This window comes from Phaeoacremonium minimum (assembly GCF_000392275.1).
Source record: "Phaeoacremonium minimum UCRPA7 unplaced genomic scaffold PA7_03_scaffold_601, whole genome shotgun sequence".
In the NCBI taxonomy this organism is placed as follows: Eukaryota; Fungi; Ascomycota; class Sordariomycetes; order Togniniales; family Togniniaceae; genus Phaeoacremonium; species Phaeoacremonium minimum.
The window spans coordinates 183,449-204,867 of NW_006921503.1; the positions used below are offsets into that span (position 1 = coordinate 183,449).

Consider the following 21,419-nt stretch of genomic DNA (forward strand, 5'->3'; position numbering starts at 1 on the left):
GAGAGTCGAGACAGGCGTGCTGCAGATATTTTCTGTCTGGCTCTTCGCTACTATTGGGTCTTCTTGGTCTGGAATGAGCCGATGCTTGTTATGCAACGACTTCGCCTCGGGCTCTTCCACGCTCCATCAAATCTTCCGCATCATCCCGTTTCAGCAACGGTTTTATCAACCAATTGCCGGTGTCTGGGGCAGCCACAACGCAGGCCCGGTACAAGCGATATGACCTTGTGGCGTTGATAAGTTTCCTGCTGGGCCGTGAGAGTCCCCTGCGCAGCTCAGACCTCCTCCGTTCATACTTTTCGACTAGCAGCGCGTCCGGCCCGGGATCTGCATCCTCATATATAGTGCGCTGCACTTGTCGATCCCAGGGTGACAGCCACAAGAGCCTGGTCTGTGCAAGCGAGATGCTACTCTGCATTAACTCGGCCTCACTAGACTGGTTTCCTCATGGTGGCTTACTGCATAGTGCCTCTCCTGCGCAAGCAACTCGCAGGTTTTGCACCTGGTCCCTGGATCTGGTAGCGAGCGGGAGAAAGAGCTACGAAATGGTGCGAACAAATAACGGCCTTGGCAGCTGGCTTGACATGGGCTTGTAATTCCTCTTGTCCCATCTCAGCAGGACTTCCTTGCCGTGGTCGTAACCGTTTCATTCTTCTCCTGCGGCCCGCCCTGTCAGTGCTATCTCCCACTCTCCCTGAACCTCGATACTCTTGACCTTTGACGATGCCGTCGAAACCTTGAGAGGAAAAGTCCCGCCCCTGCACCACTGCAGGCCCCGGACATCCCTGGCCCTCTTCCTACAGTAGACGACGCCGCTTCGGCCAGGCCACTGAATGGACGCGGAGTAATACGGTACTTGGATGCTATCTGTGGCTCTGAGCAAGCATACATATTCTACGATCCTCCCCAGACTGTGATCGTCGTTCTCCTCTCCGTTTTGGACCTCATCATAGCACCACAGGTGGAACTGCTTGCTTGTCCTCCCTACGATGCGGCAACTCTCCGATCTCCAAGGATTCGTCAAGATGGACTTCGAGAAGCGTTCCTTCACCGTCACCGGCACGCCGCCGCCTGACGCTGAATCACTACGCCGATTCTCCTATGGGATGACTACTGTCATTCTGTTTCTCAGCACCACATCTCTGTTTATGCGTGTTGCGGCGCGATGGAAACAATATAAAGGACTGAAGTTGGACGACTACTTGATCCTTGTCGGCTACTTCATTGCTCTAATGCCAGCTATTTGCATTTACATCCGTAAGTCGAGTGTTTCTGATAACATGCAAGGAAAGCGGTGTTAATATCCTCTAGTCTTGCAGTTTGGACTGGGTTACCACATGACCAATCTAGATCAGCGTACCAAGACCATATTTCTCAAGGCAAGTCCCATGTCAACCTCGTTCTGAGAGCTATGACTAATCTCGTCTCGTTTTATAGACGGACTTCGCTCTGCAGAGAGCAAACCAGCCGGCTTTGGCCTGCATCAAGATCTCCATATTGGTCTTTTACATGCGCATTTTCACCACAAAGATCTTCAAGATCGCAGCATGGGCGAACATCATCTTCACGCTGCTCTGGGCTATCATTGGATGGTGTATTAACCTCACCGTTTGCCATCCCGTCTCGTTCTTCTACGATCGAACTACCCCTGGTGGATACTGTGGAAGCCAGCAGATCAGTGGCGCCGTCAATGGTGGGCTGGGTGTTTTAGGCGATGTGTTGATCCTCGGTCTCCCAGTCTTGATGATTCGCAAGCTTCAGCTTAATACCCGAAAGAAGATTGCTGTTGGTGCTATCTTCATGCTTGGTGGTTTGTAAGTTGACTCTTGCACTGTTGTCTTATAGCCGTACTAACAAGATTACAGTGTCTGCGTCGCCAGTGCGGTCCGCATCGTCGTTGTCTCCCAAGCCGAACCCAAGGATGTCACATATGCTCAGGCCAGTGCAGCAACTTGGACTGCCATCGAAATGCAAGTCGCCATCTTGAGTGCCAACCTGCCGACTCTGGCTCCATTGTTCGAGAACTTCTTCCGAAACAGGACTGGTAAATCAAACTACGGCCCAAGCAGTGGATCAAACGGCAACCCGAAGTCAAGTCGGCACCAGGGTGGGCTAGTGTATCCTCAACGATCGAAGAGCGTCACTCATGATGGGTTTGAACGCATTAGCGATGATCTTGATGGCCGGTCAAAGGGTGATTCCCTCCGAGATCTCGAACTTGGCGATCGTACCATCCTGGTGAAGACCGAGTTCTCTACAGTTGAGACTAAGACAGTCCCCGAACCAGACCGCTTTGAAATGCAAGATATGAAGATTAGCGGGTGGAAGCAGAAGTACCACAACTAAAGGAAGGCCTGGTGCCCGCTACGGAAAAGAGTATTTACGATCAACGCTTTCCCTTGGATATCTTCGGAGTCAATGAACATTCAGATTATTTTTGTGTGGCATCACGTATCTGTATAGAAAAATGTACATTGGCATGACTGAATGTATGATTCCGTTCAGAGAGCCTCGTCTCGGCCAGCGAATCAATGAAAAGTTTTCTATCAACACTGGACATCGATATGAGAGCGTCTACTTAGCATCCAATAACCCGCAGCGAGATTGGCTCTTCTGTGGGCCACGGCACGGCCATTGTGCTCGGATTACTGGCTTAATATGGCCTGGGCAGGCTGAGACTATGACCAGGGGTCGGGGTCGGGGTTCAGGGGATAGATCCTCTAGTGGTAAGTTTCTAGACTGGTCTAGGTGCTGACCTGCATTCAATTTTGCTCCAGGAAATCACTTGACGACCACAGAAAGAAGACAGGGAAGAAGATGCGCGTTTGATTGTTTCTGGTCGAACCAGCCACGGACATCGTATAGTTCGGTGAGTATTTGTAGAGAATGGCCGTGCTGTGATAGAATGGGTCAATACCAAGCTTGCCAAGATACAAGATTGAAGCTTTCATACTTGGCGATGCTTATTTAGACTTGACACCCCCTGTCTCAGCAGTTTTCAAGCCGAGTGTTAGGAGATGACGATTTTTTAAGCGTTACATCGCTACGATTTTCCACAATCAATTATCATGGCAGACATAGTCCTTGATGCATGATATAATGACTAAGCTTTACCATCAAGTCACCCGGTAACTCAAACCAGAACAAATCAGGTGGCCAGTCAAGGTATTATCAATACACCTTATTTCTAATATTTTCCCATCTTGTACATGCATTTCTCCTGATTTTATTGGTAAAGAGTGATTCTGAAGTGAGACCCACAATCAAATTTCTAAAAAGAGAAAGGCACAAGAGAACTTGACAGGCGTTCTGTGGACGGAAGTGCACAGTAAATGTCCCCATACCTCATGTATTAGAAGTTCCACCTTTAAAATTATTGCCAACCCTCGATAAAATATCACCGAATATTCGATTGATCTTGTCTTTCAGCCTCAAGAAGCTCTTTCGTCGCAAAGCTCAACTCGTGAATGATACTACAGGAAAATATACAGTGGATAGTTATTTCACCGGCCTACTGGTATCTTGGCAGCCAGTGATAACCCAGCCTTCATCTCTTTTCAGGAGCGTAAAAATGTTCACGCCTTTGCTTGCTGGCACATCATTGTATGTAACCGTGAATGGCGTCCAAACAATCGCCAAATCACCACAACTCCGAAGTTCTACATCGTATATCTTCTCCTCAACTACGATATCAGCTGGCACGCCTTCCACAACTCCTTTGAGATATTCAATCAACTCTGGCCATGTCCGCTGTATTGGCCTGTTTTGTCTGGAGTTGGTAATGCCTGATCCGGGAAATAGCATCAAGAGCATACTGTCCCATTCCCTGTTCTTCAGATGTGCAAAAAAGACTTCGATTGGCTTCATAACATCTGGTAATAAGTCGGAGGATACAGGAGGAAGCACTGAATTTCGTTGAAATTGTGTATCGGCAATTCCAACGATTTGCCAGCCCTCCGCCGTATTCATCAGCGAGACAGCATTAATACCACGGCTGACTTCGTTGGAGTCAACGATGACTCGATAACCTGCCCAGACAGCGGCAAGGTTATCATAAAGCCACACATCAGGGCCGGGCTCAAAGAAGGCCTCTTCGAAGTCTTTTGCTCCAGATTCCAAGAGCTTGCCGACTTTTCCTTCCACTCTGGTCATTGTTTTCTCGATGGTGTTGACCCAAAGCTCGTCTGGGTGCGACAGGACGCAGAATGAATCTGACAGCACAATCTGACGAGCCTCTGGAAATGGCGGCTGTTTGTGAGAAAGCGAAGTCATGAATGACTTGACAGCAGCAACGGCTGCGCTCTTTTCGTTGTTCAGATCTTGCTGCATGGTGCTTGTTCACGATAGTTGTGGAAGGGACGTTGATGTCCCGCAGGTGTCTAAATGTAGAATCTGACAATTAAATATACCGATGGCAAGTGGGATCTTCTTTAACTTAAATCATTTGTACATCCTCTATTGCTTATACATTTTTAAGTCAGCAAGGATAGGGTTCTTCAATATGAATGGCTTGCACTGCTTCTGAGTAAGATTTCCAATGCTGGGTATCTTTCGACATTTAGCGCTTATATGTTTTCTCTTTTATACTAGAAGAGCTGCGTGTATGTGGAATCTTCTTTTAACAGTTTCAGTAAGATCACTGTGGGTTCAATTCTACTTGGCGTGTGGGTCTGTATACAATATGGCATTGTTCAGACAACAAGTGAATCTATATCCGGCAAGACGATTGAAATGCAGTAGGCTATCCGATATGGCCACGCGAAAGGAAGCCTTTGACGCCTCGCGACGGAACCGAGGGACCGACCTAGTAAAGCCACTTGAAGCCGATCTTGGGATTGACAATGCTAGATTAGACTCAACAACGAGGGGCGCTCGGCACATATCCTTTCGAATGCATTTCCAATTACAGAAGTGCCAATTCAATCCTTGCGCACCTGATTCTTTCCCTATACCTCGATTCAGGAGGCGGAACGTGATGAGCTTGTCTCACAATCAACTCGGGACTGATCAGGGCCCTTGTCGCTACGGATTTTCGCGCAGTCGTCTGGTAAGGCGTAATTGATTGCTGGGGGTGGGGCTCTGAAGGGCGCATTGGCAACGTCATAACTGTATCAGTAGGAATTACAGTGGATCCACGCCAAGTCAGGCACATGCTGGTGCATTTACAAGGACGTCTTCTAATTAGGTAGAACGTTGAACATCTTCCAGTATAAGAGAGCCTCGCGCAGAAAGGGAAACACAGGATCTTTTCTCAACGTCTTGACACCCTTGAGAACCGATTCTACTCTGATCGAGCTATCTTACACCTTCTTTGTAAGAGTCTAAGAAAGTGTTGTCGTTCTAACAACTACTTAGTTGAGTGGGAGAGCCATCTCCCCAGGCTGCACTTACACCCCAACAGCACTCTGTCTGCCAATCTGTGAAGCTATTCATGAGACAAGAGAAACATATAGAGAGCACAACCTCAGGTTTGGTGCAAAGATGGAAGTGTCAAAGCTGTTTCGGGCCTATATTGACAACTTGAATCAACGAGATTGGGCAGGCATCGAGGGGCAGTTAAGCGATGGCGTCTTGTTGAACGGGCGCAGCTTGACAAGAGAAGAGTATCTGTCGTCTCTTCGAGAGGCAGCCGGCACACCCAAGAGCACCAAATGGATCGTTGATGTTTTAATGTGTGGTGATGAGGCAGGAAGCGTTGCAGCTAGGATCATTGCAAAGCCTGGCGGAGACACTGGTGGCAGCTCTCCTGAATCCTCAACATACGCCAAACATCTATTTTGCTGGTTTACAGAGTCGAAACTCAAGGAGATTAGGGAAATCTACGATGTCGATGCCATGGCAAACCATCAGACCGAGGTTTTGAAAGCTCCTACCTGGAGCGGCAAGCCACCCTCTGAGCCAGTCGACCTCAAAGGCTTCTATCAAACCTACATTGACTGTATCAACGCCCAAACGATGGCGTCGGATCTGGACAAGTTCTGTCAACCGGTTGTGACGCATAATGGAATCCGCATGACGATTGAAGAGTACAGGCTACTCATAGAGACAAGCCAGGAGGCCATCTCGGGACTGACCTTTAATATCCACACCACCATCGTCAACGACAAGACACAGCAGCTGGCGGCGAGAATCGAGTTTACCGGGACACCTGCTCGCGAATGGGCAGGAGCAAGGCCCAACGGCAGACCGGTTGAATTCTCTGAGCATGTGTTCTACTGGCTAGACGATGGCAAGATCAAGGAAGTGGTCAGTTTGGTAGACTTGAAGACATATCGCGAGCAGCTACAAACGTAGATGACATCGTATCGGCACCTCGACGAAGGGGCGGCAAGGAGTGTATCGACCTCCTGACCGACTCGGTCGCCAATGTGTTGAGATAGAATTGAATTCTCTAGAAGCCGCAGAGTCCGTATCGCTACCGGCAGCCCATATTTGTTATATGTAATCTATCATCTTACATCAACCAACCGACCATTCGGAGATTTGATACAACAGGAACGGGGAGTCTTTCGTGATGGCGGACTAGCAGAGGCGCCTAAGCGCATGCATTTTTAGTGGATGGTGGCGCTAGCCAGCCAAACTCATAGCAGCTACAACCACCTAAATGGTCTAGACGCGTGCCGCGTCACAGGTCACACAGTCGGAATTTTTCAAGATCTGCATTGTCGAGATCTGCTTTTCTGGCCCCCTTTTTTGGTCCCTTCAAATCCGCGACTTTTCGGATCATCACCTTCGCCGTCTTCTGTCTGCTCTGGGGTTGGGTCGGATTAAATTGCTGCTGACGTCTTTCTTTTCTCTTTCCCTTTCTCTTCGTTTATTGCCTTTCCTCCAGATAGCACGCGAGGCGACGCGAGGTTACCGTACTCACCTTTGCTCTGGACGGCGATCCCCTCGCCCACATGCCGTCACCGCCGCCGCCACCGTCACCATCTTCATGTTTCCGCCTCTCGTCCTCCTCCTGCGCAATGCCTTACGGCTGCTTGTGCCGCTCTCGATAGCCCTGACTGCTTACCTTTATCTCTACCCTGTCTTCCAGACGTGCGCATTTCCACTCCCGCAGAGCAGTGGTCTTGCTTCTAGTCCGGATTCCAATGGCCTGAGCGCATACCTCGAGACCTTGCGCCTTCACTGGCAATTGCCTTTCACGCAGGGCCCCGAAAACGACGATATCGACGGCCAATCCCGAGAACGGCCCCGGGTGGCACCCTTCCGACTGCTGGCTCTCGGCGACCCCCAGCTCGAGGGCGATACTTCTATACCCAGGGCCGGCTTTCCACATCTGGCCAGTTGCGCTTCGCGTCTCGCCTTTCGGACAAAGCACAACTCTCTCCGCGACCGGGTTCGCCAGTCTCTGCACGATCTCGTCGACTTCTATTTCGAAGACATCCCCACTAGCATCGAGTCATTGCGCAAGCGCATCGATCTTATCGGCAATGACTTCTATCTCGCACACATCTACCGAACCCTTCACTGGTGGAGCGTGCCGACGCATGTGACTGTGCTGGGGGACCTGCTCGGGAGCCAATGGGTGAATACAAAGGAGTTTGAGCGTCGGGGTGCCCGTTACTGGAATCGCGTCTTCCGAGGCGGGGAGCGCGTTCCGGATGATGTGGCACTACCCCCGGCAGACGAGTATGATGTGGCCGGCTATCTCGGACTGTCATTGCAGAATGAGACCTGGGCAAGGCGTGTGATCAATGTCGCGGGTAATCACGATATTGGGTATGCGGGCGACATCAACAACGAGCGCCTCTCCCGGTTCGAGCGGGTTTTTGGCAAAGCCAACTACGAACTTCGCTTCGAGATACCCGTCGCATCGTTCTCTCCAGAAGTACAAGCGACTCTTTTTGAAGATGACACGCATACTGAGTCCGATCGCCTCATCCCCGAACTTCGAATCATTGTCCTCAATGACATGAACCTCGACACGCCAGCTGCCAGTGGGGAACTTCAGGACCAGACATACAAGTTCGTCAACGATATCATCAATACGGCAAGCGCGGTTGAGTTCAAAGGCCACTTTACCGTTGTGTTGACTCACGTACCACTGTACAAGCCAGAGGGAATCTGCGTGGACTCGCCATTCTTCGCATTTCATGACTCTGACGGCACTTTGAAGGAGCAGAATCAGCTCAGCGCTGCTGCAAGCAGAGGGTTTCTCGAGGGCATTTTCGGTCTGAATGGAGATACAATGGCACCCGGCAATGGCAGGGGAAGACGGGGAGTGATCTTGAATGGCCATGATCATGAAGGCTGCGATACCTACCATTACATCAATCAGACCCATGGGCAGAGCGTCGCCGACAGGGAGTGGCAGACCGTGCGCTGGCAAGACGCCGTCGATGGCATTGTTGACCGCCCTGGGCTGCCTGGCCTCCGTGAGATCACTCTACGCAGCATGATGGGCGATTTCGGCGGAAACGCTGGCCTGATGAGTGCCTGGTTCGATGAAGAAAGTTGGGAGTGGCGTTTCGACTTCGCTACCTGCCCCTTAGGACGCCAACATCTATGGTGGGCTGTTCACATATTTGACCTCATCGTGCTTGGTGCGGTCTTGATATACGGCATTCTCAAGACCTTGATAGCGACAGGGTTGATTGTGGAACAGCGAACAATTCAAATAGCGACGGCTCCTTCGAGAAAGGAGGTCACGGAACGTGCAGGTGAAAGCACCAACGGGGTGGCAAAAGAAGGGATCAAGGCATAACGGCGTCATTTCCTCCATTTTGTATACATATACCCAAAGTCATATAGAGCGCTCCAGCATTTTTGGGCAGTAATAATGGATATCATCAGCAAAGATCAATCACGTAGCGTCCACTACTGGGCTGTGAAATAACTGCTAACTTGTCCATTCTGTGTCTTGTTATCTGCGGCACGAGTAACCCGGGCCATGAAGCCAATGTGCGCTGTCAATTGAACCGTTTAAAGCGCATCGTGACCACGGCTTTTCTCTGACCACGAGCATTCGACCGGTCGCTTGACTAACAGCTGTTGATTCAATGTGTCTAAAGGAGCTGGCAGTGTGATTCCAGTGGGTCCGCATCCATCTTCTGCGCTTGCCGAACCAGAGTCATCTACTCCATATTACATTGCTCACAGACTGGATTGGTTTCACACTGGAATATCCTGGTTAGATAGAAGGCAGTCAGCTATACAGGCTCCTGATTTATTGTCTGGACGCCAAATCCAAGGAACAAGGATCGACGCACTGTTCAAAGTCTGATTCATCGTACTGGCTGCAGTCACAGTAATGTGGGCAGCTCGATGGCATTGTTCTCTTCTCTTCCAGCGATCTGACTCTTCGAATCGGTGATGTAGGCATGGAGATGGCTAAAGCCACGAAGACCGGGAGTATTGTGTGGAGGATGTGCATGGTGGTGATCTGAGTAGGTGCTCGATCTTGGAGCTTGAATCATTTGTGATTGATAGAATTTAGAAGACTCATTAGAGCGGCATGAGTCTTATATATATATCACCTTGAACAAGAGGCTTGAGAGATCTTTTTGTGGTGATCTGATGGCATTCAAACCAGAAGGACGATAGAGTCCCCCAAAGCAGTACAAGTCGTTGATGTTACCCCTATCTAGTGTTTGACAGCTCTCAACGTTTCTGTCAATTGTGACGATGCGTATGACAAGCAAACAGATTCAATACTCTCATTACCCGTGTCCGCCGGACTTTGAGGCGATTCGTCCAGATAGTTCAACCGAGTCTTCCAATGCCGTTTTGATTCCAAGCCATTCGGTTCAACCTAGGCTATAAGCGAAGGATTGCCCACTTAGGCACCCAATTCAGCATTTGCTTCGGTATAGGGACATCAGTAGTGTGACCTTGGAGAACATAGAACAAGACTTTCATGATTGGCATGGAGATTACTCTAACAATCTAGAATACCTCCAGCACTGTATCCAAAGTTCGTTTGTCCGACACACCAACCTCTATATACTACATGGCCGTACCAGGGGGTTGATATTCTATGACATTATGTATTGGAACATTTATACAGCCTCCCAGCTGAACCTGCCTCCGTACTCCCATGCAAATGCGGCAACGACCAAGTGGAGAGTGGCAGCACGGCACGCCCCGCGCAAGTAGCGAGTCTGCGCCCACTTGTATATGAAACACAATGAAACAGAATTAGTACATGTGAGAGAACAGCCTCATCAAATCCCTCGTCGTGGAGAGTCACTCTTAAGGCTTCTTCTCTTCGGGCTTGTTGCCGTCTTGAGAGCTCACAAACCAACCGGTGAACGAGCTCTTCATGCTGGCCATGGCCTCTTGCTGGGCCTTCTCCTGCATAGCGGCTTCTTCCTTCAGCCACTTCTCTCCGTTCTCCCGGATTTCCTTCTCCAACAGCTCATAGTTTCTTTGGCCTCTCTCCCGCGCAATGTCCTGAAGCATCTTTCCTTGAGCGAAAGCCTCGCTAGGGTTCTGCTCGCCATCGGGCATGGCCATGACACTCATGGAGTTTGGTTTAAGACCTAACAGGCTGCCCAAAGCAGCAATACCACTTTGGCCCTTGTGTGGGTGTTTCTTCTTTTCCGCCTCAAGCTGCTTGTTGAACTCGGCTCGTGCGATGGCTTCACGACGCGCAAATTCGGTAGGAATGTGTTTGCCGTTGAAGGACTTGAGGACCTTCCGCACGTCGCCATACTGCATTGTGTGGATGTACTCGAGGAAGGGAATGAGGCCCACTAGCTCTTTATCCTTGGCATCGCCAGTCCACTTTGGCAGGATGATGGCATTCTCCGGTTGGGCACGAACGTGCTCAGCGCTCGTATCGATGATGATTACTTTTGAGAGGTCACGATTGAGGTAGGACAAGTCCTGTATTGCAAGAAAGTTGTCAGTGATTTGGTTGATTGGGGCCCTGAGGGCGGAACGGAGGATGCATCAGAAAGGGAGCGGCATTACCTTTACAATTTCACCATCCTTGTACTTGGTTGCTTCTCGGTATAGTGGCCAGACAATAAAGCGGAAAGGGTCGAGTTTGCGCACGAGAGGCTCTGCAATGGCGAATGGCACGGTAGTAAACAGGACCAACTCGTAGTACTGGCTTAGGTAGTGCAAGAAGTAATCGACACCGGGCCGCTTTGCGACCCTCCACCCGTGCTCGCGCGACCATTCGCTATGCACGAGCAAATCCTCGAGGCTGATGCACAGAGTGTAGGGTCGCTCGAACATCGGGTCGGGGTCGGGAAGCAGCTTCTCAAATGCCGGCTCGTGATAGTAGGTCAGGACCTCCTTCGTCCGCGTTGAGGCGCGGTTCCACCAGAGGCCAAGCCCCCAGCCATTGGGCACATCCGGGTGTTGCTTCTCTTCCTCCTCGTCCCAGTCCCTACCTAGGTAGACGGTGCTGCCGGCCAGTACGGCTGCCATACCACCAAACATCCAATTGGCCCATTTCTGACGACGGCGCTCAGAGGAGGAAATGTAGGCCGAAGCAGGCAGTTCTCCCCGCCCACGACCACCTCCAGGGGCGGCGGCAGCACCCTCATCCTCGACGGCAGTGAGCGACGATCGGTTTGTCGCCCCGGTGGTCTCATACTCCAGCGTGGATGGGATGCCCTGAGTAAGATCGGGAAGCTGCGACAGCGGGATCTGAGTTTCTTGTTGGGTATCGGTGGCCGATGACGAGGTCTGGCTCTGTTCTTTCGGCGGTTCTGACGCCCCCGCGGCTGATGAGCGAGCAGATGCAGCTTGTTGTGAATCGGAGGAGGATTGTGGGTTGAGCCTTGGAGCCGACGGCGAGGGTCTCGAGGAGGAAGCGCTGTCGCGAGGGCTTGAGAATCTTTGGGCTGTGTTTGGTTTGTTGTCCTTGGCCATGCCACGAGTCCATACTGCCGCTGGCGCCGCTCTTCGTGCACCAAAAGCCGATGCTGAACGAGCAAGAGCTGCAGCCCGCGCCGAAGCCACAAAGGATCTTGATAGCATCGTGAAGTCTGAGATGAGGTGTAGATGTCGAAGCTGGACTGCCCACGCTTCTTCTCCCCGGCACAGGCGAAGGAGACCAAGCTGACCCAAACAAATTACTGGTCAAATTAGCCGCAGTCTTGTTTGCTTCTGTGGCGCTTGTCCTTTGAAGCCTCCTTGGAGCGTATCTTGGCTGGATCTTTCCGAATTCCAGTTGCAGCAGCAAGCGGGTAGAGTTAGCAAAGCTGTCTCCTGTCCGGCTTCCATCAGTCGAATGATTCCGTCACCAAAAAATTGCTTTCCTACTGCATGGTCCGTGCTTCTAATCCCGGGGCAGCTTCCAAAAGGTACCTAGGTACACTTCGGATACGGGAGTTGGATAATGCCAGCTGTCGGAAAAGGCTGGCAGATGGTTAAAGCTGGCATGAGCGCTGATTGGGCATTATTGCTAAGCGGGGAAGAGGAGAGGGGCAGCTCACGTGCCCCTCTTTTTGCCGTCACTGCCGCTGTGGTCAATCGCCAATGTGTGCTGCTACTTTTCTCTCCGATTTCCAACACACCTTCTCCCCGAGATTTGCCCCTCCTGTATCTTGATTTCTCATCTCTTTACACCATCTCTCCAAGAGAACCTCCGTACTCGACAGCCCTCCAGTAACTGTTCTCTTCTAGCCCGAACGAAGTCAGTACACTGCAACCGATCCGATCCATTACCAGCCATCACCGCCCGTTCCTCGACCACACACCGGTATCTATGCGAAGCGTCTGTCTCAAACCCTCAGCTCAATCGCATATCATGGCCGCTGCGCATGCTGCATTCTAGAGGGTGGTCCTCCATCCGTTGACCTGCCACTCTGTAGTAAGGTAGTGCTCACGATGGGACCACCCTCTGAGTCCTGCCCCCCCGAGTGTTCTCGAAACCGTCTTCAGTCTTCCGAACAGGCGCATCGCCTAACCATATACATTCGGCCAACGGCACTGATCCCATCAGAGGAAGGCCACGTACCTTGCGATTCCTGACGACTGCAAGTTTTCGTCAAACATCCCCCCTTCGGCTACGATCCCCCGTCTTTGTGTCTCCGAGGCCTACGAACTGCAACAAATAGGACAGGGCGGTACATACACGGACACACGATCCACACCGTAACAGGACATACCCAACTACTCAAGCAACCAAGCATGCCGCGTCGTCCGGCAGTCAAGGCCTCTCGCGCCATCGGCGCTGCCTCTGCCCCGACGCCTATACAATCCACATTCACCACTCCGCTGAGCTCAGCCTATCCTTCCGCCTACCCGTCAGAGAATGAATGGGATACTGATGATATTACTTCAAGTATCCCCATCGGCGCCTTGACTCTTGATGTCCCTCTCTCCAACAAGAAACCACCCCGACCGAAAGTCAAGCCGTTTCCGTTTCTAGCCCTCCCTTCCGAGTTACGAATCAAAATCTACGGATATCACTTCGCTGGCGTGGGACCCATTGTTGATCTTGAACCGGAGAATTATTCGAGGATTCATAAAAAGCTTGCAATTCTGCGAACCTGTCGGACCATCTACGCCGAGGCTTCTCATTTCTTCTTCAGCACCTATACTTTCCGCCTCTTTCCCACGCATGGCCGGTTTTTCAAAACCAAGAAGCCATTAATTGCGCGTCTGAAGCCTCACCAACGGACTTGTATCACTTCTCTTGAACTACGGCTTGGTCCGGGGTGGAACAAGCCAGCTAGGAGTTGGGTTGTGAACACTGCACTAGGCCTTCAGGACTGTGTCAATGTTCGCCGCTTGGTCGTGTTTGTTGAATGTGACCCCAGCGACGGCATATTTAAGGGTTTCCGCCGATCTGATGGCTTTTACGAGAATTTCTCCCGCAACTTGCTCACCAATGTTCTCCAAGACATGCCTTTCTTGAATTCGATCGAGTTTGATGCATGGACAAGCGTCAAGAAGTCGGGTGATATGATGCGGGGACTTCTTGATATTACAGTCGCGAACAGGCTAAAGATTCGGTGGGGACCAGAGCGTGGTTGGTCGGATATGGATGATGAGCAAAACGAGGTTATGACTACAACAACTGCTGCTATAATGGAAGGCAGCGGAACTGGAGTATTGGTTCTGGCGTAAAGGGTCTGATTTTAGGCTTTCATTTGTATTCAATGCCACTGTGACCTCTCATCGAAGCTCACAGGGCCTAGTTGTGGCCCGTACTATTGTAGCCTTGTCATTGATCTCCTGCTTAGGCACTGAGCAAAATCACTGTCACTAATCGGGAACTCACTATCAGTCATTGTCCGCAGACGTGAAGATCTCAGTCTGGCTGTGCATATAGTCCACTCCTACCTCTACACCTTACAGGTCGGAAGGAGCTGGATATCATCATGTACGAAGAAGGTTCAACATGAAGCCATGCTAATAGATATCCTAGTCCTTAGGAGACTGGAAGCATACGGATGTAAGTCAGCCTGCTTCGGGCAAAGATACGGTATGCTACGGCGACCTCGAGAAGCGATCAAGTGTTTTTGTGTTTCGGTAGCAATGTGTCAACACCGTGCAACACACAAAACTTGAAGAGATAACGGTGCCTAGTATTGAGAGAAAAGTGTTTTAATTCACATTGAATAAGATGGCTCAAATTGTAGCCTCCTTGGATGCTTCATCAAGCAAACGTCTATGCGCGTCGGCTGCCTGTTTCGCGAAGCTAGCCATGTCATCACCGTATTTCTCCTCAAACTTGCCATCAAATACTTCGATGCTGAACCAACCCCGGAAACCTGTTGCCAAGACAGCTTGTACAAACTCAACGATTGGAAGGTAACCACCATCGTATGGCAACGGCCGATAATCATGACTCCACTGGCCGCGTGGCCGTAGTCCAGACTCATCAGGTTGCGCATTGAGTGGTGGTGATACGCGGTATGCGTCACTTATTTGCAAGAAGAATATCTTCTCAGGTGGGACAGTCTTGGCCAGCTCCCTAAGGCTGATACGATAGCTCATCGTGAGATCGTTTTCTGGGATGTTGGCAGTCTCAATCCTCCCAGACTCAGTAGTTGGATCTCCCCATTCTCCTCCAGCAGATTGAAAGGTGTCCAAGCACAGCCCAATATTCGGACGGTCCGCCATCTTGACTATAGTCCAGACGTCTTTCCAAGTTGGAGCATGAGTAGCCCAGCACCAATTCTCATAGGCAATACGATAGCCTCTTGCTGCGAGGAGGTCCGCGAGTTCGGCAAGGTCGTCAGCGAGTTGTGAGGCGGATGAAGTGATATCCGGAGAGTCTGATGATCCAACCTGGAGCATATCGGTGCCAACGGCAGACATAATGTCCATCCATCCCTTGGCTCTGTCAAAAGCTTCTTGACGTTTCTTGCTGCCGAGTGGCCAACCTTCAAAGTTGGAAAAGGGTTGCAAGACTAAGATCTTAAGCTGGTGTGCCTCACACAACTTCTGAACGTGAGTACCGGCTTCGCACAAAGATACGTAATCGTCCTCGGCAATGTCCCTGCCAAAGTGTTGACTAGCATAAGATAGCAAATCAGGGAAGGAAAGTTCGATGCCATTGAAATCTGCTTGCGAAATGGCTTCTATTTTCTGATGGAGTGTGTGTCTTGGAAGGCCGATGGAACACGACGCAAAGGAGACAGGAACCGAGATACTACCAGACATCGTGATGCAACTGCTTTCAGATTCACAAATCAGCTCCGGGTCAAAGGACTGTCTGGGGCTCACTTTCCAACAAATGCGAGCCTCCTCAATTAGTTGAGATGTGCAGAGCCTTAGCTTTGTTCTCTTTCGCATCCACGTCGGAAATCGTCACTGAACCGCAACCCTGTATGAAAGAAGGTATCACCCACGGTAATGTTTGCTTGTCATGCGTTCAGGTTACACCACTAGTTGAATCTATAGGTTGTGAATATCTAGTAGACGTGGAATCGAGAAGCGAGACGTGCCATCTGATCCATGATGTCACCGTGATCTGTCCAACCCCACATCTATTTTCTTTGCAACATACCCAACGAAACTCGTGGATCATGGTGGCTGAAGTTATTCTCGGCTCTTGACTTGATTTATCATGCCGGGTCCTGTGAAACCTAGGCCTTGCGAAGCAAATGCCCTTGGCCAGTTCCCAATTCCCCAATATACGACTTAAAGGGATCTACCGGTTCATGCTGCCAAGCTCTCATGGCGTCAACTTCTGAGAATAAAAGAACTACTAAAGGGGTGAAAATCGTTATGTAAATCCAAACATCGCTAGCTCAATGAACATGGCGTTGAAAGCTGGCCTATCTTCGATGTGGCTAGGACGACTAACGATAGAACTTTGTTCTGGGAGTGTACCTACTGGGAACATTTGTGTATTATTAATCTACTTCTCTATGATTACGCGACTTATGCTAACTCAGCCTCAATGATACTCTCCACTGACTGTACTGGTCTCCAAATCTTGATGATTTGCAGTCCAGCACTCGCAACTAGTTCATGCCATTCACTTACGGACCTCTCAGCGGCTGCCAAGCATGCCATCATGGTCATGTCAGAGACAGTCACACGTGCCAGGGGCTTCTCCTCAGTAACTAAGCTCTCATGGATCAGTAGTCTGGAGTACCCCCTTTCCATAGCACCCGCAATGTTTTTCAGAATCTGAGTTGCTACAGTGTTAGGCCAGTCATGCAGCACATTATGCATGAAGTAAACTCGGGCACCGACGACAGTCTGCGGTGTGAAGAAGTCATATGGCTGGACAGAAATGGCTTGGTCAGATTCTACACCCTTCAATATATCAGGCAGATCCTGCAGAACTAGACTGCCTGCTGGTATTTCAGGGTGACGTGCAAGGAACTTCTTAAGGTCGTGGCCCTTGCCTCCGCCGACGTCGACGACAAGAGGGCGTTCAGGCTTTGCAGCTGCCACAACGGTATCGGTCGGATAGACTTCTGGCCACGGAGTCAAGTTGTATTTCGAATGGCACTCCATGGCGTCGTTGAAATCAGACGTCAATAGAGGGTTGGTGCCAACATACTGAAACATATTGGCATCCTTGCCCCTCCAGAATTGGAAATTGCAATCATTGACGTCTGTTGGGTTCTTGAAGCCCGTCTCCTTCAGGAAGAACGGGAGGGTTCGGAACATGGGATTGTTGAGCTCGTGATAGAAGCCGCCATACATTCCTGGAAACGAGGAGTCTTCGGCCAATGCTTTGGCCCAGGGGGTGCGGGCATACGTGTCCGCAGCTGTCTCTGTTACTAGAAGCTGTCCAGCAATGCATCTCATCATACGTCCTGCCAGAGTACTGATGTTAGAGTACAGAGCTTTGCGCGGGAAGGACAATTGACATACTGATGAGCAATACATCGGCGCCTGTCAGGTGGGCAAGCTCAGAACACGTTATTGGCTCACCACCAGCCTCTGCCCATTTCTTAAAGACGCCTGCATCGATGAGTGTCTTGATGGCGGCGTTTGTTGCACCATTTGCCCAATTGTGATCCCAGGCAAGGTCCCATGGTGACTGCACCTTTCTCAATGTCTCTAAGAGACCATCTCTGGCACGAATACGCTCAGCCTCGTTCGCAAAAGTGTTGGCCTCGATGCCTCGAAGATTGGCCAACAGTTGATCTGCAGATGCCATTGTTTCGGTTGTGGTGGCGATGACAAGGAGAAACAGAGCTCAATACCCAAAATGCCATTCAAATGGAGGGGAATCAACCTTGTACTGGGCCTAGGATATATGTCGGGACAAACGTGCCCTCATTGCGGAGCTCTTCACCAAATGCAGACGATGCTTGTTCATAACCCCTGCTCAAAAACTGGGTCCGATGAGTGCACCTCAGGGGCACCACCAGGGGTCTCGAACGCCAGTCGATATTTGGAAATTTATGAACTGACCATGTTGCCCGACTTGTCCGTAAAACGCCGCAATTGCTTGACAATATTGATCAGCCTGAAAGCTAAGACCAGGTGCCCAAAGGCTCCTTCTGATCGTCACTGCAAAGAGATAACGCTACTGTACAGCTTTGGAAGCCACTGATCATGTCGCCACACCTGTCTTTGCTAGAGCCATGAGCACAATTTCAAAACATTCTCAAAGACTGGGAGCAGGTCCAGCATGCTGGCTTTTGTCGCCGAGACTCTCTGAGGAAACCGATACCTCAACAGTCCGATGGATATGGTTGCGACCAAATTGGTTTCCCTTTGGCGGCGTCACCAGAGGAATGGCATCGATGCTTGGCCGCGCTCCACTCGAATGCTCTGGGTCATCCAGTTTGTGGCCCTTGAAGTTGTCCCAGTTCTTGCTCATTCCCCTCGAATCATCATGACTGTTGTCGCCCAGCTGATTTCGCGACCTCTGTCCACTTCCATACGTGTCGTTGATCTTTCCTCTCGCTGCGTGGAATAATGGCCCAAGTGCTGGTAGAGATGCACAAACTAGAAGAATGCACCCCTCTGCCATGCCCAGTATATCAAGATAGGGGACCGGATCTATACAGACTTTAGTTAAGTAGTCATATGTGTACGAGGTGGGAACTTACATGTCGGGTCTACTGCTAAAATGGCAAAGACTTGTCCAAATATTGCCAACTTATAGATGGAGACGACACAAGCTAGCACTCCGAGACCAAGAGCTATCGAGACTGCAATCCGTGACTTGAGTGGCATGTTCAAACGCATGATCAAAGGGATCGGGTAGAGAGCAAAGAAGATATCGAGAAATGCCGAGTACGCTGAGGTGAAGTATCCGAGGTCGGCCAGCACGCTGACATCCGCGCATTTGCCGTCAATGGTCTTATTCCATCCAAACTCTACCGGCTTGCATTGCACGAACCACCAAACCGAAGTTGCGAGAATGCAGGCTTGCGAGCTGAGTGCTAGCCCCCAGAAAACAATCGTCGTTTTAGTGCCATAATTCAAAATCCGCTTGAGTGTTGCAATGAAGGCAAACTTGGGCAAAGAGAATGACCAAATTAGGACCGCGCTGATGATGACATTATACTTCAGAGCCTCGGTGGCCTTTGCTGGATCAATCGTTGCGTAGTGTCTGCCGAGCCCATAGCTTGAGCCTATGGTGACCAGAATACAGGTGACGAGGAAGACTACAAGACAACCGACGGTGATGTAGTCATCAAGGCCTAGCCCAACCCCGACTTTGGCCCTGAGAAAGAAAGCACGACAGAAGATGCGGAGTCCAATGATGACTGCACCAAGTGACATGTTAGCAAGCATGTGGTGTTGAACTCTGGGATTGTATGTTACCTGTCAGAACAGCAAACATCGCCCAACATGATCTATCAGCAATGATGCCATAGTCCTCTTCTTCCCACAGAGCCATAATGAACTATGTGATATTCTTCATCGAAGTCAACTCCTGTGTCAATGGAAAAATCCCGCTCTGAGTGGTGGGAACAAACAAGTTCTTTAACATTTGAATTGGCATACAGGCCAACGCTCAGAGCAAGTCAGGGCTTGCCAAGCCAGTACCTGCGCACAACTACCGATCGGCATGCCACGGGCTTCAAAAGGACGCCAGGGACGGCCCTTGCGGTCCTTGCCGGAAGTACGGTTGTGGAGCCTGCCCCTGCCCACCTGTCTGCATGATTCCTAAACGGTTGGATCATCGTTTGTCATGTTACACTGAATGGAGACAGAAGGATTTCTTCAAGAACGGTCAGACCATTCGGTGATCATGCCCGAAGTTGCTCCGCTTCATTGAGCGATAACGTTGATACAGTATGTTTGAACAAGATGAGCAAAGGCTTCAAGGCATAACCCGCAGAGTATCAATCAATTGGACAATTCGCCACGTTGAATCCCAAGGAAACCTCTATAAATCATGGCGAATGGCCAACATTGATCGGCACCCCCTCGTAACGTGAAGAAAGTTGTCATGAATGGGGTGAGCACCATACGTGGGTCGTCTAAACGCTCCACTACAGAGGGGGAAGGATCAGGGGCAAACCGGAGTAATTTCTGAATGTGGATGTTGGTGGAGCATTGATCCGTGGGGGCTTTACGCAAGACCTTGTCGAACTCTGTGCCTCATCATTCTAAACGTGATGCATTTTTCAGAAAAGGGCCTGCTGGTCTATATCTTGTACATCTTCTCACAAGGCGACGGTATTTAGCTAAATCACCTCAACGCAGCATAAGATGAACGTGGTGAGGATAACCCTTTCGTTTATGTCTATCGAAGCGATCTTATACCATTGTATTGACGACACGTTAAAGACATTTGACCCCGAAAGGTGGGAATCTACATTGCTTTGAACAAAAACCCCCCCTTTTGTTCCATGACTGTTTCAATCACTTGAACTGTACTATTTTCCATGTTTTCTCTGTTTTCTGTTGCTGCCTGCCCTCCCGAGTGAATATCTTTGAAATAGGCTCGGCTTTTATACACCTCAAGTGTCTGCAAGGTGTTGACGTCTGAGGTGTCTTGAAAGACACTATAAATGAGTGTTCCATTTTCAGATTGACTAGACGACAGCTCATGCTTCCAGAATGGCAACGAAGTGGCGTTCAAGCTAGGTTTATATTCTATCTCTCGGCTGATGACATACGGGTCTGACGACTCGGCAGTCTCCGGCCTTTGAAAGACAAAACCGTCGATATAACCCAAGGTCTGAATACTTGGGGTATTTGAATAAAGATCTACAGAATTGATCCAGTCAAACATGTCTTTCACTTCTTGTGTAGACATATGGGCGTCGAACGCAGCCTGGTCCGCATATCTCGTATGTGTTAGCAACAGAATCAATGGCCTGAGGTGAAAGATCTCTCACTCCTCGATCGAATACATTGATGTGTCATTGAAGTCATCTTGTGGGATCAGAAGAGCGTATTTCAGTACACCAGGCTCAGCCTCGAATGCGTGTTTGGACACGGTTGTCATTGCGTCTATTAGCTTCCCAAGTTTTAGCCGACGTCTATTCTTTCTTTCATGGTATCTTACTTGATCTCTGCTCTCTTGATTGGCGGTCGGAAGATGAGTGATTAAGACTACATTAGGAGCCGCCGACACGTATCTGATCAGGTAAAGACTGACAGCGAGTCCTTGATACCACATATTGATTAGAATTTCGTTGCTCTTCGGCTTTTAGAACCATCAGTAGACAGTCGCGTCTTCCCAGGTTGTGGCTTTGCGAAACATCGAGCCTGTGTTCTGGGGCAGACGGCGGGGAAACGTCTTGACGGCTAAACAGCTGGGTCCTGCATGTATGGATGGTACACTTGCTGGATGTTGACTCCTGGCTAATTTGCGGTTTCTAACGATTGGCCAGCAAATTGACGAGTCTGCCTAGTGTAACAGTCCTCATCAAAGGAGCATTTTGTCGTGTGACATAGCAGTATGGTGGCAATTGCGATGAGGATCTCGAGGGATGTCCCACATGGGTACACAGAAGTGATATATTGTCATTGGAGAAACCTGAAAAGCCTTCGAAGAAGCTATATCATATTTGTCTGCTAGATTGATGCTGAGACCGAGATAATGAGATAATCACACAATAGCCATCACC

At 50.0% G+C, this 21,419-nt stretch overlaps 4 protein-coding genes across 4 annotated transcripts; 2 read left to right on the plus strand and 2 right to left on the minus strand.

Annotated features, from left to right (window-relative positions):
* Window positions 1–1,025: 1,025 nt before the first annotated feature.
* UCRPA7_8641 (putative integral membrane protein) lies at window positions 1,026–2,346 on the plus strand (the record flags this gene model as incomplete). Its single annotated transcript, XM_007921152.1, has 3 exons — window positions 1,026–1,257; window positions 1,460–1,814; window positions 1,866–2,346. The coding sequence occupies 3 exons, from the start codon at window positions 1,026–1,028 to the stop codon at window positions 2,344–2,346; spliced, it is 1,068 nt and encodes a 355-aa protein (XP_007919343.1).
* A 3,609-nt stretch (window positions 2,347–5,955) lies between these two features.
* On the plus strand, window positions 5,956–8,707 carry UCRPA7_8642 (putative polarized growth protein; the record flags this gene model as incomplete). Its single annotated transcript, XM_007921153.1, has 2 exons — window positions 5,956–6,246; window positions 6,833–8,707. 2 exons carry the CDS (start codon window positions 5,956–5,958, stop codon window positions 8,705–8,707), a joined length of 2,166 nt encoding a protein of 721 aa, XP_007919344.1.
* Window positions 8,708–10,194: 1,487 nt separating this feature from the next.
* UCRPA7_8643 (putative mitochondrial import inner membrane translocase subunit tim-50 protein) lies at window positions 10,195–11,842 on the minus strand (the record flags this gene model as incomplete). The annotated part of the gene is made up of 3 exons (XM_007921154.1): window positions 10,195–10,830; window positions 10,918–11,589; window positions 11,672–11,842. 3 exons carry the CDS (start codon window positions 11,840–11,842, stop codon window positions 10,195–10,197), a joined length of 1,479 nt encoding a protein of 492 aa, XP_007919345.1.
* A 4,457-nt stretch (window positions 11,843–16,299) lies between these two features.
* UCRPA7_8644 (putative sterigmatocystin 8-o-methyltransferase protein) lies at window positions 16,300–17,536 on the minus strand (the record flags this gene model as incomplete). The annotated part of the gene is made up of 2 exons (XM_007921155.1): window positions 16,300–17,147; window positions 17,248–17,536. 2 exons carry the CDS (start codon window positions 17,534–17,536, stop codon window positions 16,300–16,302), a joined length of 1,137 nt encoding a protein of 378 aa, XP_007919346.1.
* Window positions 17,537–21,419: the final 3,883 nt, after the last annotated feature.